This window comes from Cataglyphis hispanica, chromosome 9 (assembly GCF_021464435.1).
Source record: "Cataglyphis hispanica isolate Lineage 1 chromosome 9, ULB_Chis1_1.0, whole genome shotgun sequence".
Taxonomy (NCBI): Eukaryota; Metazoa; Arthropoda; class Insecta; order Hymenoptera; family Formicidae; genus Cataglyphis; species Cataglyphis hispanica.
Window position 1 is genome coordinate 5,622,448 of NC_065962.1, and position 17,514 is coordinate 5,639,961.

Sequence of the window (17,514 nt, forward strand, 5' to 3'; positions counted from 1 at the left end):
GGATACAAAATTTCACGAGAGCCGAAAGCGATTTATTTAGTGGCTAATCCGCCTCTGATTTCCGACGAACGAAATGTTAATGATGTGTTGATTAAACGGGAATCTATGCACATGTTGAAAAGTGATTTAAGAAAGCTTGTTTTCGCAGAAAATTAACAATTTCTAAATGAATGATTACTTTAGTATCTATGCGATTTAATCCCGCCAACCGCACAATATTAAATTATAATAATAATAATTCCGACACATGCGTCTAAAGTTTGAATTACAAGTTTGAGAATGTCCGAACTTTAGGCCGAGTCGTGTAATTGAATATGTCATGCGAAAATAATGCAATTTCTAAGAGAAAACATACAATTGTTTATACAATTGTCGGAAATCAAAATTTAGTCATATATATTAATATATGACGCGTGCGAAAAGTGTTATAAAATATAAATATTAAATACATGTAAAATATAATAAGTATAAAAAAAATATTGCTTACTATTAATTATAAAACTAATTAAGTTATACCATACTGAGTAATATTTTTAACTTCACGATACTTTATAGCTATGTATAAAAAATTCTTGAAAGAATATCCTTGGAATTTCACGACTCAAAAGTGACAATCTTATAATTTGTAATTCAATATCGATACATATAATTGCGCATTTACGATTATCATTGTATGCTGTGGCCATCTCTATGAAAAAAATTCGAGACATCGTGTAATGTTTTTCATAAAAAAATTCTTTTAAAAATTAAGAAGGAAGCTCTTTAATGAAGCATTCCCCTGTAATTTTATTCCAAGTATGACAAAGAAAAGTTTATGCAATCAGTTCTGAGCAATGAGATTATACACAGCAATAATAGTAAATAACTTTTGTGTCTGCGTCGTCATTCAATGAACACGATGCTGTTTCTTTTGTAAATTAATACTGTGAATACCTTTTGCCTTCGACGGAATAAAAAATAATGGGAGTAATAATTAGTATACAGTTCGAAACGAGATATATCGCGACTATCCATAGAACGAATTACGATAGGGAATGAGCATGATGTACGATACTATTAACCTCAGACAATAAAATGTTATTATCGATGTTACCCTATTATCTGTATATGTTTCTTTTATGTACCTTATACAGCATGGAAATGAGCTTAACATTAACAATTAAGTAAGTATTAACGCACAAACTTTTTCGAATAGTAATTGTATAAGTAATACGGGAGCTTATACAGGAAAGAAATTTATGACATTTTTTTACTTTTATTTTTTTTCATATAAAAAATTATTCTACATTTTCATTTTGCTTAGTCACATGCGTCACACGTCTACGTTTAATAGCTTTCATTCGTTCCAAATCTTCATTTTTCTCCTTCTCAAGAATTTCCTTCAATTTTTCAAGATGATTCTCATAATTGAGCGCGTTTGCCGTGGTACTCAGTTCCATTTGCTCGATATTAGGCACGATTTTATGTGCGCCACTTAACATTTGCTTAAATATTCCAACTTGATTCGGTGTGAGCATGGATACTGCAATGCCCGGTTTACCCGCCCGCCCAGTTCTACCGGCTCTGTGTATATAGCCTTTGATGTGCTTCGGGATATCGTAAGATACGACTAATTGTACATCAGGAATGTCCAAACCTCTAGCCAGCGCGTCTGAGCTTATTAATCTAACCGGATAATCAAGATTAATCAAATTATTAAAGCTAAATTATTTCTTTCTTTACTTTCGCAAAAAATATATAATCTATCTTTATTATTTTATTTTCTTAGAACAAGAAAATGAGAATTAAAAATTAAATCATAATCTCAAAACGGAAAAAACTGTGTTTTATAAAGTTAGAATTATTTTATCTTGACAAAATGTAAAACTTACATATTTATCTCTGCGTTTGCGAATTTGCCAAGGATACTTTCGCGTTGCTTCGACGCGAGCTGTGCGGATAATTCTCCAACCGCGACATTCCGTTCCGACAAGAGTGATTGCATCAAGAGCGCCAGTCTGTGTGCGGTATGTCCGGAATTCGTGAAAACGAGAGTCTTGGAAATGGTATCGTACTTCGTCAACAGCTGATACAGGGCAACTGGTTTGTATTCGGCAATGCATTCCACCGCAAGTTCCGTCAGTTCATCCGGACTCGTGTAACGTCCGATGAAATCACCCGCAATGTTGTCCAAATTTACGTCCGTGTCTTTGTCAGTCACAACGGTCGTGAACAGTATTGGCTGAAATAGGCCTAACCAGCTCAACTTTTCAGGATCTTGCGACAAGGTTGCACTAAATAATAGTTTTTGAGCTGGTATGACTTTGCTAAAAAATTAATAAATTCATAAAGTGACTAGTAGATATACTTAAATTAATAAATTGATATAAATGACTAGAAGACATATATAAAATAATCGTTATATTGTGTCTTCAAACTTAAAAATTGTTTCCATATTAGAGAATATATTCAAATATATTTTTAATAAAAGATTAACCTGGAATGTATATTTTCGAGTGTGAAAATAGGAACGCGAGAATGAGGTTCAGGTAAATACTGTATCCATTCCGCTGCGCGATCGGCTTCATCGATAACAAGAAACCTTAGAGAATCAAAAGAAAATCCGGGTGTCTTTAATATATGATCCACTAAACGGCCAGGCGTCGCGATTATAATATCCACCATAGATAAATACTTTCCCCTTTCAGCTGTAAATAAATATTTTTTTAAGTTTTTATATATTAATTTAAATTTTAAATCATTATAGAGATAAAGACAAGTACATACTTTTTTTAATTATACTATTTTGCTCTTGTTCAAACGAAAAGGCACCCGAAAGCAGGCCCACCTTTAAATTTGTGTGAGATGTGTAAGTGATCATTACTTTATGAACCTGTGCAGCCAATTCTTGTACTGGTAGAACAATTAAACAGCGTATCTTTGGTACCAATCGTGTTTGCAATTCCTGTACAATTGGCAATACATAGGCCAGGGTTTTACCTGTAATAAAATTTAATGTGAAAAAAATAATATTAAAAACAAAAGAAAAAGATGTACATTTTATCATTTCAATAAAATTGTATATTATACAAAAATTATTATAATTTACCACTGCCTGTAGGAGCAGATACACAAGTATCTCTCAACCATCGCCCAAATTTCCTATCCATGTTACACTTGTGTAACCATTTTATGATACTAGATTGAACTGGAAATAATTTAACAATGCCATTAGCCCTTAAGACTTCTATCAATTTTGCATCCAAAACTGAATTTAATTCTTCCAAACTTGGTCCGCTATTCAAATCAGCACATATAACTTCCGGATGCGCCAACCAGTCTGGCAATATTCTCTTAACTTCACGTTGCTTTTTTCGAGATTTTGTACCTAACACTACAAAATTATTCTCCAAAGATTTTTCCTTTATAGTATGTGTAGTATTTGGATTTTCTTCTTCTCCATTTATTGGATTTTCGTTCTTTTCTTCTAATTCCTTATTTTTTTGTGCTATAACATGCTCGCTCTCAATATCTTTCTTCTTTTTTTTCTTTTTTATCGATGTTTTGACCGTTTCTATAGTTTGTTCACTGACTTTTTCATTGCAATCACTTTTGTCAATATTTGAATCATTAGTTTCATCTGTATTAAGAAAAGTTTTCTTTTTCTTTTTCTGATCTTTAGTTAAATTGTTTTGATCTACATCTAATATAGATTTATCCGCTGCAGCTCTTTGTCTTTTACGTTCTTCAATTCTTTTTAACAATTCAGAAAGATGATTTGTCGCATTCTCATCTTCCTCTCTGCTTTCATCATACCTAAATAAAAAAAATATATATATACACTGCATTAAATAATAATTAATAAATAATTTCTAGAACAGATTGTCATTGTTTAATAAGCATTATTTACCTATTTATAACAAACAAACTCATCTTCCTTTAAATTCAATTTATCTATCTTGCAATAACAATTAATAATTATGTTTATATTTAATATCCTTGAAACAAAAAATATATTTTTACCGACGAGCAATAAGAATTAATTAAATTATGCATACATATTACACACGTGGCTTACAAAGTTACACATATGATTTTAATATAAAAGGTTAACTCCCGTTAAATTACTGCCATCATGTTTTTACGGTAAGTAGAGGCACTATCATATCTGACACTTTTCACTCTATCGATAAAATAGTACAAATAAAAACTCTGCTAGCTTTTTTCTCCTCTGCTGTAAGCTCTTATTTTTATCAGTATATAAAATATAATCTATAAAAAATATATTTTCTTTATACGAGGAACGAAACATGATTTTCTGTCAAATTCGAGCAATCCTCGAAAATTATTTGATCGAAATTTAAATTAAAAAATTCAAAATAAAAATCGATGTCACATTTGTATGAATAATCAATATTTATATGCATCATGCTTATATAAAGTTTTGCTTGTTAAAAATATTATTTGCGATATATGATTTTGTTAATCTTTTAGCAACATTTCTGGAAGGTAAGTTGAAATTGCCTCGGAATTTTTCGTCGCTTTAGAAAAAAAAAAAGCACTCTACGCGATTATCGTGCGGAAATATATATCCCAATAAACAGATAATGTTTGACAAACATTTTTGAAAATGTCCTTAAAAATTTTTGGAAAATCTTTTTAAAAACGTTAAAATAATATAAATATTAAAAATACAGTTTTAAAATATTATTGTCTGCTCATTATAGGATACGTAACATGTAATATAAAGAAAAACAATATTATGTCATTATTGTCAGACACTGGTTGTCAAACGATCGTGCTTCTTTCTACATGGCCTAATATATATTATATATTCGTCGCTAATACTTTCTGTCTCATCATATTTCGCATGATAAATTGCGTTTTGTTTATCATCAGTTAATTGCATATTAAATAAACGATTATCATTCTCCTTCCGCGGTCCTCCTCTGTCGGGATAATTTCGTCGCGCCATGCGCGAAGATCTGTCAATGATTTAATAGCACAAAACGTAACACGTGCGCGCGAAATATGGTGAGCACACGTGTGTTATCACTGAATCATACTACGTCTGATTACAGCTGAAGGCCATCATTATTTTATTATAACTAGAATACTATAAACGCGCGTCATTTATTTTATGTGTATGTGTATATAATTACTTACATATTAATTCTAGTCTTCCACTTTTTGAAAATAAATTAAATAAAAATTACACACCCACTTAATATTTAGACTATCAAATGTGTCGCTCATTGTCAGTTATGACAAGCTTTTATTAATATAAAGTAATGTTCAGTGCATCGTCGAGATAACCAATCAGCATCGTGAAAAAGAGGTAACAATATTGCTAGTATATAATAAACTCCGTGATATATTAATTGATAATTTAATAATTGATTTATAATTTAAAATACATGCATAATTTAATATTCCGTTTGTATATACGTCATAGTATGGAAAATATTTCGGCAATGAATAATCAAAACATAACATAGTATACGGCCTTGACGATGTAAACATTAGCGCGCTAGTGTTACGGCTTTATTATTCTCACGGCGACACTCGAACAGTAAGGAACGCGAAACACTCCACAAAATTTCTCTATTCAACGCGATCGCGACAAGTATCGGGAAATAATTTGATATCATAAATAATTAATTATCTTTCATACACTTTAAATTTTGAATAATTATATACGTAATTATATCATAATGGATAAATTTCGAAGTGCGTATTTTGCGTGACATTTTAATCAAGAATCAAAATGATTAGAATCAAAATTATAAATTATTGTTTTATCGCGATCTTTCTCTCTCTCTTTCTCTTTTTCTCTCTTTATAAACAATAATTATTTCTTTAAAAATATCATAAATAATTAATTATCTTTCGTACAATTTAAATTTTGAATAATACGTAATTATATTATAATGGATAAATTCCGAAGCGCCTATTTTTCTTTTATTTATTTCAAGATTTTGGATTATATTATTTATAAAACTATATGCAGTTTAATATTAAAATATGTATGTAAATTTTATTTTTTTACAAAAATTTTACTTTTACAGAAGCTGTAAATTAAGTATATATTTTTGTATTATTGTTCATTTCGATATTATATTTTATATATTTTATAATATATAGAACAAAATTATATTTGGCATACATATATATGAGAGAGATACAAGATAAGTTTCTTTTATTTCTACAAAACATATATCTTGTCTGTATTGAAAGGAAAGAAAAGAGAAATAACGTATCTCTTCTTTTTTTCTACTTTATCTTGTTTATGCCGATGAATAAAATATAGTACATATAATTTTCCCCACAAAGTTTATTCAAATGGAATGGGAGCAGCAGCGCCATATAAATATATATATATATATATGACACATAGCAATATATATGACACGATAGCATGATACATAATACGCAATAACGGTATTATGCTACGCTGTTAAATTAAAATTGCGTCACGCGCGCGATTGCATTCTACACAACTATTTTTTTTTTTTCTAGCCGTAATTAGAAAACTACATATACTTGATATCCTGCTCTCAACACATGACGAATAAGTATAAGACAGTCGAAGAGCCGAACAGGAAACCGTAGTGCGAAGTGCGAACGCCGCATCTCGCGTCACGTAGGCAACATCTGACGTTTCGTCGGACCCACAATTGATAGCCCGCAATCGTGGGACGAGTGTGATTGCGTGCCCGCGAGGTAACGCGAATTCACTGGAGATACTTTGTGCATCGCGAGGAACCTCGTCGCCGTTCGTTGCACGGTACCAGTAACGAGAAAACGGTGAGTCCTCCCTGTTTTGGTTAGAATGCTCCGAAAAGTGCGACACCGGTGTTTACTAGTCGCCGAGATCGCTTTCTCTCTTTTATGTCACGCCTTCGTATAAGGTATTTTATGTAATAGGCACTTTTTGTCGAGAATATTTCTGAACGGTTCTGTCTTGGAATATTCGACATGTATCAAGATGACATTGATATAGGCTCGAATATCAACTATGTATATTGCTACATATATTGCCATGATGTCTGTGTAAATGCACCGTGTAACTATAATAAGAGTCGCATCATTGCGCCGATTTCGATGGACCATATTTGCTTCTTTGTCAAATCAGTGAGACATAGCTTGTATTTTTATTAAATATTATCTATTCTTGCAGATTGAAACATGGTAGTGCTTAGCAACTTCTTACCGCCACAAGAAGGGATACGTCACGAAGAACCGAACACTACAGTATATATCAATGACAGAGAAGTGGGCAAGGGTACATTCTATATCACAGAAAGGTAGTGAATCTATTCTAGTTTACACTTTTAAGTTATACATATGCTCTAAACATGTGTTTTTATTTTTAGTGTGGTTTCTTGGATAGATAATAACACACAACAGGGATTTTCGCTGGAATATCCTGATATTTCATTACACGCTGTTTCACGAGAACAACTTCGTCCACGACAATGTTTATATATTATGGTTGATGCGAAAATAGACCTCCCAGGTTATTATTATAAGTTTTTTTATTATGATGTGATGTTTGAAAAATTTAATATCATGAATGTACTTGTATATATCTTATTTGTGCAGATATGCCATTAGTATTATCATCTGAAAATGCTTCGGAAAATGAGGATGCTGATGCGGACACTTCAATTACAGAGGTGCAATTTGTGCCGGATAATACAAATAATTTAGATTTAATGTTTCAAGCGATGACCGAGTGTCAAGCACTTCACCCTGACCCTGACATGAGTAGTTTCTCAGATGGTAAGCAATTAAACAAGATAAATTTATTTTTGATTATTTGCAATATGAAATTATAACATAATATCAAAATTTCTCAAATCAAAGAGGATATCTATGAAGATGCCGAGGAAGACAATGAAGGTGAATATGATGAGGAAGTAGGCGCTGGCGACGCACCTTGTAGTTCGCCAGGTAATTTTAATCTGTAATTTTAGTATGTAAATCTTTACAAAATTAGATTGGATATGCTTGGATTATTTATTTAAATGTAATCATGTATGATATGAATTTCGTCTATCTGATGACATTGAAAACAAAAATTATGAATGACATTCACAGAATTAAATTAGATTATTAATTAGATAATTAAATTTTAAATATGTATTAGAGTTGATATAATAGTACATGTATAAGACTGAATTTCTTATCAATAGAACAAATGGGGACCAATTATACAGGAAAGGAGGTGGAAGAAGCTATGGATATTGAAGCGGGTCAATTCGAAGATGCAGAAGAAGATCTTTAAGATCATTAGATGCAGATATGCATTTAGTGTTAATTTACACGCGTTTATCAATTTCATATGTGTATTTCGGTAGATATACGTGACGTCGTTATTGCAAAACTTACTATGGAGCTGTATCAAACGTTAAAGCACCTAAACATTTATTTATATTCATTTTGTACATGGCGATAATTTCCTAGATAAAAATAAATAATTGTACATCACAATATTCTTTATACGATTTCTTTTAATAGAAAGTTTTTTATCTATAGAGGAAAAAAGAGAATTTCGAAATATGGTATAGAATCAAAAGATAACATAGAGTATATATAAATTGATCATATATTCTATCACAACATAGCTTTCGTTGATAGACATAAAATAACGATTAATTATAAGTTTATAAAAATGTCTAATAATATTTTTGTGTCACAGCAAGTTATCATATGATTAATGATACTTATCAACATACACCTCGTTGCATCAAAAGTGCATTTACATGGTACAGTAAACTCTATGTGTATAATCGAAAATCGGCAGTGTGTTGTAACAGTCCATATTGAATTTTTTTTATACATGTATTTCAGCCAGAAGAATAATTTGTATATTATCAAAGTTAACGAGTTAACTTAATGAGTGCTTACTGTACCAGTGGTTTAAATGATTATTTTCGTTTAAATGCACTACACGTTATTTATACATATAATACATTCGTACTGTCAAAATTCTGATCCATTCAATACACTACAACATTCATTCTCGAAGAAAATCTGACATACTATAGTAAAAAGACCATAACACTAACTATAATTAAACAGGTTTGAATTGTAAAGTAATCACTTCATAGATGTATCTATTCATAGATGTGTCTATTTTTCAATGAATAATTCAATTATTCGAATTTTTTATCAATTTTTTTTGATTTTATCGAATTTTCTTCGGGCCAAAAATAAGATCGGCATCGGGAGCTCCTTTAGGATGATTATATTTTTGCCGTCGTTCTCTATTCAGGTTCACGGTGACTGGTCTGGTGCTTTGATTCATAGTTTCCTGATAATCTTCCTCCTCTTGCCTCTCGGTAATGTTTAAGGTCAGTCTTTTCACACGCTCCTTCTCCTCCTTTTGTTCTTGTTCGCGATTTCTGAGATTCATGGCTAACTCTGATGATACTGGAACCGCCAGATTCTTGTACTGTTGCTTATTACCCTTTCTCAGCATTAGCACAAAATCTACTGTATTGTTGTCACTTGGTCTTTCCTGTAGCTGCTCATATGTTTTCTTGGTGCTCTTTACATGTAACGGCACAGAGATATCGACCTGTTGTGGTTTTATCGAATCTCGCATTCTATCTTGTATATTATCCGACACCATCTTATCCAGCGCTGATAGGAAGTCATCGTCTTCCGGACAACTTACGCGTCGTGGCCCAGCTGGCAAAGCCGCATTCAGTTCTTCCGTCACATCCATAATTACGCCCTCAGTCCCACCCTCTGCCGATAGACTCTGAGACCGATCACCCTGAGTGTTTTCTTGGGTGCCCATAGCATCGTCCCGCTCCGCGTCAGCCGTCCATTCTTCTTCCGATTGCGCCTCCGAACAGTCCTCAGACTCTTCAAAGTGCAACTCGGCCATACCTTTCGCATCACCGCTACCGTTTCCAGTCGCTGTTGCTTCTTCATCACCTTCCATGATAACGCTCATGTCATTCTCGCCTTCCGTAGGGATCTCATCAACAGGAGGATTACCCAAGCTTGGGTATAAAGAATTTCGCAATTCTTCTATAGCACACTGTGCCTCTTTGTAATTTTGGAACAATTGCATTTTGGGCCGCAGCATCGTTAATGTATCACGATACATGTAGTCTATCCCGACGGGGAATGGATTTTCGGACGTCCAGATGGGATCTGTATACTTGAACCAAAAGTAATTTTGGAAAAATACCAGAAAATAATCTAGCTTCTTCTTGCTGGAACCACCGCTGAAATACTGGCCGCATGTCTCCAATAACGTACATACTAAACGAATGCGAAACAGATGATCAGGTGGATCAAGTATGCTCGGTGACGAGTGGTCCACGCTAACGCCGAAGGTGATCAGCAAATATAAAGTGCGGAAAATGTCGCCACTTTCTACCATTCGGTAATTGTACAGCTCGCCCAAGTATTTAACCATAGCAATGCGTCGTTGGTTATATTTAGGCAAGTTTATCTCCATGCATAGTCGTATATCCTCAAGTACACCGTCGACTACTTGAGGCCCTATGGTCTCGTAATGGGCCACCAAACCAGCCAACAAACTACCTACGCAACGAATATTGGGATACTTAACATTGTAGGCGGCAGTCAGACATTTTATGGCATACGTTGATACATTCTCATCTTCCCAATCAAGTTTACGCATCCATTTGAGCACCTTATCAGTATTCGTCTTGGATAGATCCTGATATAGCAATTTTCTGATGAATTCGTGCACAGGAGGTCTATCTTTTTTTGCGACACCACCAGTCGACTCAGGCGGATTCACGAAGTAATATGCATTCTCGATAATCGTGACGTAGCGTGAGTCGAGTGCAGTGACTGCTTTTTTACGCATCATCTGTTCCAGATAGACTTTGGTTCTCTGATGAGAGTCCGGCGAGCAAAAAAGATATCGACCGCAGATCTCCAGCAGATTGCAGACCATCTCGATGTGATGATGCGTAAAATCATGCAACAATACTTTCAAGCAATAAAGTGCTTCTATCTTCGAGTAGAGCTTAAATTTGACGAGCTCGCCAATGTACCGAACTACCTTGATCTTTGACTCAATATTGATTTGATCCTTCTTATGGACGTGGTACTTGAAATCTTGCTTTAGCATCTGACACAAATCGTTGCCGATTTCTGGCATTACCGGATGGAGGATGGCTGCCAAGCGAGAGTAGAAAGGTAATAGATCCTGACGAATCCTGGAAACACCAAAAAGAGCCTTCACTAATTTTTTCTTGTTGTGTTTCGTGTTAAGATTCATTAGAAAGTTCACTGCAGCGTTATCGATCATCTCCCGATTGACACAGTTCGGCAGATGCGTCAAGAAAGCATCTAATAATATCTTATTGCTTGTATTGGACACTTGTGGTTCCTCCACTTCTGGTTCCGGTGGCTCTTCAATTTTCTCGGCTTCCTCTAACTCATCAAAGACTATCTCTTCGTCGAGAGCATCCTCCGTTATCGATGCATCTGTCTTTGATGCTTCTTTCGGCGTCTCTTTCAAATATGAACCTGGCAGAAAGACCATCAAATCTGGTAATACTTCATAGAAACGTCTAGTTTCCTCATCACCCCACATATCTTCCAAGATAGTATTGTCTTCACCCTCATTAATCATCTTTAACGTTTCTTCGGCTTCGGTCTTCATCTCATTGTCCACTGGAAGTTCGAGCATCGGCTCATCCAGCGTATCAGAAAAGCTCTGTACACTGGTTAGCAAACGTTCATAAGAGACTTGAAGAGCTTCTAATTTTTCCTTTCTTTCTGAACTCAATTCACCTCTAGTCTGCAATATTTTGCGATTCTGTTTTTCAAACGCCTGCAATTCCTTGTGTTCCTTCAACAAATGTTTGCATAGAGAATTATAATAGTCCCGCAGTAACAATCTAACGTTCTGTTGCTTATCTGGCGACAAAAGTTTACTCTTTGGAATCGGGACATTTAGTTTCTCAGATAATTCTCGTATCTTTTTTGGTACAAGACCGGCATAATCTTCACCACAATGTCGACAGAAGCTCAATATTATGCTGGCATTATTATGCTCCTCCTTATCCATATTGATCAACACAGTCAATACTGAGCCTAGCAGTGGCAAACCCTGCTTGTGTGTGAATATCCCAGCATTTACCAGTTCTGCATAGAATCGAAGATCTACTCTCAACTTGCTGGGATTCGAGATTTTATCATTAATCTTCAATGATAATATCCTTTGCCAGTTTTCAAAGAAATGAGTGGAAAACTCAGCATATGTCTGATGAAGAAAACTGCATACTCTAATAGCCGGTGCAACATCGGTCATCTTTAATTTAGCATCTACTAAAGCAGTAGCAACTTCGCTCACATATTTAGTCAAGTTTAAATTTGCCATGTCTTTTAAAACAGTATCGAGTTGAGTCATGCTAAAGTTCTTCAATTTCTTGACAAATGTAGTATTTCTCTTAAGACTTGAGTCAAGTTTACTGAATGATGTATCCGAAGGTCTTGTAGGATTTAGATTAGATGCACGAATCTCTTCCTTTGTTGCTAGTCTTTGTTCTGTTTCCCGCACATACTCTGCCAAAAATTGTCTATCCTCTTCCGAGACAGCATCTTCTTCATTAGTAGCTTCTTTTTCAGCTGTTGCTGCTTCGCTTGTGTTTTCAGACATTGTAAAATATTCTATAATGCAAAAAAAATATCGTATCTTTCTTTTACTCTAACGAAAAATGTAATTAAATTCATAAAACAATTCATACGTGTTGCGACCACATTATAGCGATCACACTATGATAAACAGATGTTATAAGCAAGCAAACGTGAGATTATTATACTTATCTTCATACAAGATATATTAGAAATGCGTTAATTAAGTACGAAACGTACTTGAAACGACCAGTTGGCGAATTTATTCCACTTGTTTACTGTTTACTATCGTGTCCTAGGACTAGACAAGGTTATGTCTATGTGGCAGACGACAATGTGCTCCATTGATTTTACGAATTATAAATGAATATAAAAGCCAATCTTTCTTATGGCTCCTTGCATGTATGTGAATACCTAATACCACGTAGTGATAATATTTCTCGCTCACAGCAAGATAAAATTGGTAACCTCAAAGTGCAACTAACAATAAGAAGAACAGGCCATGAATGGACCTGAGACCAGACATGGACCTATAATAAGTATACTGTGATTCGCTGTTTCGTTTCGAGTATACCGATATTTCGAGAATCACAATTGCATTTCACGATAGTTATCGAAATCGCCGCATGTGGCTCTGAATGCGTTCAGCGAATTCTCAATAGGTGAGTATCGTCTTGTCAACGCTCAACGTTGATTTGTTGATTCTAAAAGTAAAACCCAATCACGTTCGATTACTATCTAACCGTTGAGTCCGCTGAGCGTGTCCTCTGTTTGTGAAATATATAATCGACTGCAACGTCGTCGTATTTAAATCGATCCGTGTTTATTTGCGAGCGTTATTGTTTAAAGTAAAAAAAATATGAAAAAAATATGAAATAAAATATGAAAAAAATATTTTTCTAATGTGTTTCGCGTAAAGTATAAGTCGATATTAAATTACGTAAAAATTATTTTGATGTCTAATAATTTGTGTGCCTAATAAGATCAATCGAAAAATTATAACACCGTTATTTTATATGTCTTTTTAATGCGGAAGAAAAGGCGTGTATTGCACGATTATCAGGTGTGTATGTCTTTTATAATTCATAACTGAACATTATTACATATATAACATTTTATAATTCATAACTGATATTATTCTTTGTATTCTTAATATTAAAATAAAATTTCTATTATTTATTTTAAATATAGCCTAACAAATATTGCAAAAAAAAAATAAATAAATATTAATTATATGCATTCTCACGCGAAATACACATAATACACATACACATAATTCACATACACAATACACAAAATTCATACATATGGCTAAGCTTTAAATCTCTATTTTTGTGCAAAATTTTATTATTTCCAAGTTGACTTAATTATTAAATTTCTTGAACTAAAATAAAGTCGATAAATTTTGTTAAATTGATAAATTTTGTTATACGAGTATCTCTGATGTGATATAATATTTTTTTCTCTTTCGAATTCGGATATCGATAAAGGTATTAATATATCTGATGCGGCACTTCAAATTCGTAGATTGATAAAGATAGTATTCCGTAAGATGTCGCTAGATATATTAGCCGCGCAAATTCCCGCGCGAAAGCGCCATTTGCATTTGGAAAGCGAAGTACTGTGCCACAGAAGTGTCAATATCGTTATTTTTATATTTTTCTTTATTAATTGCAATCGTAATGAACACGTTGCGAAATGATAACATAAGCAGTATTTTCATTTTACACAGAAAAGAATGCAAGTTATTCTCACAGGAAATATAGGAATAATATTGATATATGTGTATAGACGTTCGTGGAAGTCAGGTAAATGTATCAGGTAATAAATTATATAATAAATATATAATAAATTATATAAATATTATATATATATATATATATATATAATATTTATATAATTTATTATATATTTATTATATAATTTATTACATATTTATATAAATAATATATATGCAATTATTTATATAAATAATTATATATACAATTATTTATTATATATTTATATAAATAATCATATATACAATTCTGATTAACATATACAATTTTTTTTCCAGCAGAAATGAAAAAGGAGGAGGGCGGGAAGAAAAGGAGAAGGAGCGTCTTCAAAGGAATAAAATTAATACTTTCCTTGGATGCATAATGTGTTTCTCGCGGATGCATTGGTGTGGATGTATCTTCGGATGCAGTTATGGGTGAGTAATAAATTATTCAACTTTTCTTGAAATTTGTTTTATTTATGATAAAATTAGATTTATAGCATTTTCACAATTATTGCGAAATAATTAATAATCGTGTCATTTATCGATACAATCAATTATGATTGGTTATTGTCATAGCTGAGATGTGCAAATATATATGTATATAGTATAATAATGTATGCGAAAGCTCATATATTCCTTTTCATGAATTTTTTCGGGAGAAAGGGATAAGATTCATGAATACGAATAACTAGAGGTGTCTGACATAGATGGTGTCTCTTTAAATATATTTTTTCTCTAACATATATATGCATATATATGTGTATATATACACATACACAAAAAATCCAAAAAAATAATTAAAAATAACATAAATATAATCAAATAAAAATCTTTCACATAAATGGCGTGTTATGAATGTGACATGTAAATATCATATAATATGTGAGTAAAATATCTTTAATAGAACCATATGTAAGGATACATACATTTTGATTATAATATGGTACAAAAATTTACAAGTTGGAAAATTTCAAAAAAAAAAAAATCAATTTCCTGAAGACTAAAATTTTGGAATTTAAAGATTTAAAATTTAGGCTTTTTTAAAATAAACTAGAAACTATATAAAATATTCGTATGTTATTTATATGTGTTATTTATATATATATATGCAAATATATATACTATATTTTTAAAATATATATCTTAAAAAGAGAAAGATTTTAGTAGATACGTATTTTAAAGATTATATTTCAAAAATTTTGAAAGTTGGCGATGTCCCAGGAGAATTTAAAGATTTAAAAATCTTTAAAATATAACATTATTAATAATAAAATTTGAAATTGTCAAAAAAAAAAAAAAATACATGTTCGCGAAGATACGGTTCTATATTCATTTGTGAGGCGAAAAATGACGAATCAGAGACACTCGGTATAATCGCGCCACTACAAAGAATCCATAAAAGGTTAGACTGGCGCGTTTTTCGTGCGGCACCGAAGTAGAGACACTTTAAACTCTGCGACACACTTGTGTTCCTGTGAGCATAATAACGCGCCGCTATTAACCGTGAGCTTGTATTAAACACTCGAGGAAAAGCTTTCATGCACTTAACGACAAATAATGCGACGAGTGCTGCCAGTAATGGTTGCTCGCACGGTGACTTTTTCAAAAGGTCCACGCTGATAGTAGAGATATGCATCTACGTATTGCTGCAATCGGAACTATATGTGTCAAAATTTATATACACACTTCATGTAATTTAAAATTAAATTCTTAATAGATTCGGAATAGATTTTCTTGCAATAGAAAATTTTTGTAAATTATTTTTTTTGTAAATTAGTTTTTTGTAAGTTACAGAAAAGATTGGAAAGAGAGAGAGAGAGAGAGAGAGAGAGAGAGAGAGAGTTTTTGAATACTTTCATAAAGTCTGAAAGAAATGAAAGTTTGAGTCAACTTCTTTTTTAAAAAATAAATTTTTCAATGGGAAATGCTATTTGACATCTATATATTTTTTTGCTTTATATATAAATTATATAAATTATATTAATTCATTAATTAGCAAGTTTACGACAAATTAACATGTTCAATTCCCAAAGGATCTAACAGATTCAATTGACAAATGAAAAGGAGTTAATGCCATCTGCTTTAAAATACTTATATGAATAAACATCCTAGATTAAAAATGCAATGTATTGCTTGCATATGTATTCAGTGCTCAAGTATCACAATACATTCTTTATTCTCATCCAATTCCGCTTTAAGTCTTCGATGCGATCGTTTACCGGGAAGAGGAGGAGCGCGAATATAGTATGACGCTCACGCGCGCGGATCGAGCAGTCAAGCCGGATAGCGCGAGAGGCGAAGAATTAAATAAATTTCATCCCCCGTGCCCTTTTCTTCTCCCCCTCCCGTCCTCCCTCCGCCCCTCTACCCTTCGCGCAGCATCCGCGAGTTCGGAGATCAACGCGCCGGGTATGACGTCGCGCAACAAATGTCGCGTGAAATGCGATTTCGGGCCGCGACCCGGTGGGTTTCGCATTCGATGATTCTCGTTATCCTTGTTACACAAGCTCGGTGGGATGGGGCGGAGAAGAAGAAGAAGTTGCTGGATCAAATTGCGCGCGAGATCGTGAGAATAAATTGTCTCCAGTAGCGGCGACGACTCTCTTCCTACCGCGCGCGCGACGCGAGTGACGACGGATGTTGGGGGGGTGAAAGGGGGAAGGGGGGAGGGGAGAGGTGTAGATGGAACGAACGACCTGTTTCGCGTCGCGTTTTCCTCCCCTTTTTTTTTTCCCGTCACCAACGTTGTTGTCTCAACGCGTCTGCCCGCGAATATTTAGTTACCACGGTAGCCCGCACTCGTTACAGTTTCATCTCGCATTACCCAGGTACGTGCGACGATTCTGTGCTCGCATCTGCCACCGTCTCCCCGTTTACCCACCGATCGTTGATCCCTCGAGTTACCTCGTTGTAGGTCTACTTGTCGCTCTCCTTCACGTAACGTTGTAATTAATTTAAGAGGCATTAATCGTCTTGGGCGCCGGTGGCGAGAACAAGGAGAAACGGAGAAGACAGGTTGAATGTGCACCGCAACTCACGCGTTATTGCGATGTATTTTTTTTTATTATGACATGGAGTGTCTTGTATATACACGTCTTATTATAAAAATACAGCATGCAAAATTAATTCTGATT

At 33.6% G+C, this 17,514-nt stretch overlaps 3 protein-coding genes across 3 annotated transcripts; 1 reads left to right on the forward strand and 2 right to left on the reverse strand.

Moving 5' to 3' along the window:
• Window positions 1-1,235: 1,235 nt before the first annotated feature.
• On the reverse strand, window positions 1,236-4,143 carry LOC126851973 (probable ATP-dependent RNA helicase Dbp73D). Its single transcript, XM_050596382.1, has 6 exons — window positions 3,890-4,143; window positions 3,089-3,795; window positions 2,767-2,979; window positions 2,477-2,687; window positions 1,872-2,306; window positions 1,236-1,665 (listed from the first exon to the last, which is right to left on the reverse strand). The coding sequence occupies exons 1-6, from the start codon at window positions 3,910-3,912 to the stop codon at window positions 1,278-1,280; spliced, it is 1,977 nt and encodes a 658-aa protein (XP_050452339.1). The 5' UTR covers window positions 3,913-4,143; the 3' UTR covers window positions 1,236-1,277.
• Window positions 4,144-6,438: 2,295 nt separating this feature from the next.
• LOC126852026 (methylosome subunit pICln) lies at window positions 6,439-8,475 on the forward strand. The gene is made up of 6 exons (XM_050596493.1): window positions 6,439-6,786; window positions 7,160-7,286; window positions 7,356-7,498; window positions 7,585-7,764; window positions 7,849-7,935; window positions 8,178-8,475. Exons 2-6 carry the CDS (start codon window positions 7,168-7,170, stop codon window positions 8,267-8,269), a joined length of 621 nt encoding a protein of 206 aa, XP_050452450.1. The 5' UTR covers window positions 6,439-6,786; window positions 7,160-7,167; the 3' UTR covers window positions 8,270-8,475.
• Window positions 8,476-8,572: 97 nt separating this feature from the next.
• Window positions 8,573-13,168, reverse strand: LOC126851954 (regulator of nonsense transcripts 2). Its single transcript, XM_050596322.1, has 2 exons — window positions 12,859-13,168; window positions 8,573-12,654 (listed from the first exon to the last, which is right to left on the reverse strand). Exon 2 carries the CDS (start codon window positions 12,641-12,643, stop codon window positions 9,173-9,175), a length of 3,471 nt encoding a protein of 1,156 aa, XP_050452279.1. The 5' UTR covers window positions 12,644-12,654; window positions 12,859-13,168; the 3' UTR covers window positions 8,573-9,172.
• Between the last annotated feature and the right edge of the window lie 4,346 nt (window positions 13,169-17,514).

Coding starts and splice junctions, on each gene's coding strand:
- LOC126851973 (XM_050596382.1), bottom strand. CDS start 3,912: ATGAGTTTGTTTGTTATAAATAG. Junction 2,307..2,476: donor CTCGAAAATATACATTCCAG/GTTAATCTTTTA, acceptor TTAATTTTTTAG/CAAAGTCATACCAGCTCAAA. Junction 1,666..1,871: donor GCAAACGCAGAGATAAATAT/GTAAGTTTTACA, acceptor TTATCCGGTTAG/ATTAATAAGCTCAGACGCGC.
- LOC126852026 (XM_050596493.1), top strand. CDS start 7,168: ATGGTAGTGCTTAGCAACTTCTTACCGCCACAAGAAGGGATACGTCAC. Junction 7,287..7,355: donor ACATTCTATATCACAGAAAG/GTAGTGAATCTA, acceptor TTTTATTTTTAG/TGTGGTTTCTTGGATAGATA. Junction 7,936..8,177: donor CGCACCTTGTAGTTCGCCAG/GTAATTTTAATC, acceptor TCTTATCAATAG/AACAAATGGGGACCAATTAT.
- LOC126851954 (XM_050596322.1), bottom strand. CDS start 12,643: ATGTCTGAAAACACAAGCGAAGCAGCAACAGCTGAAAAAGAAGCTACT.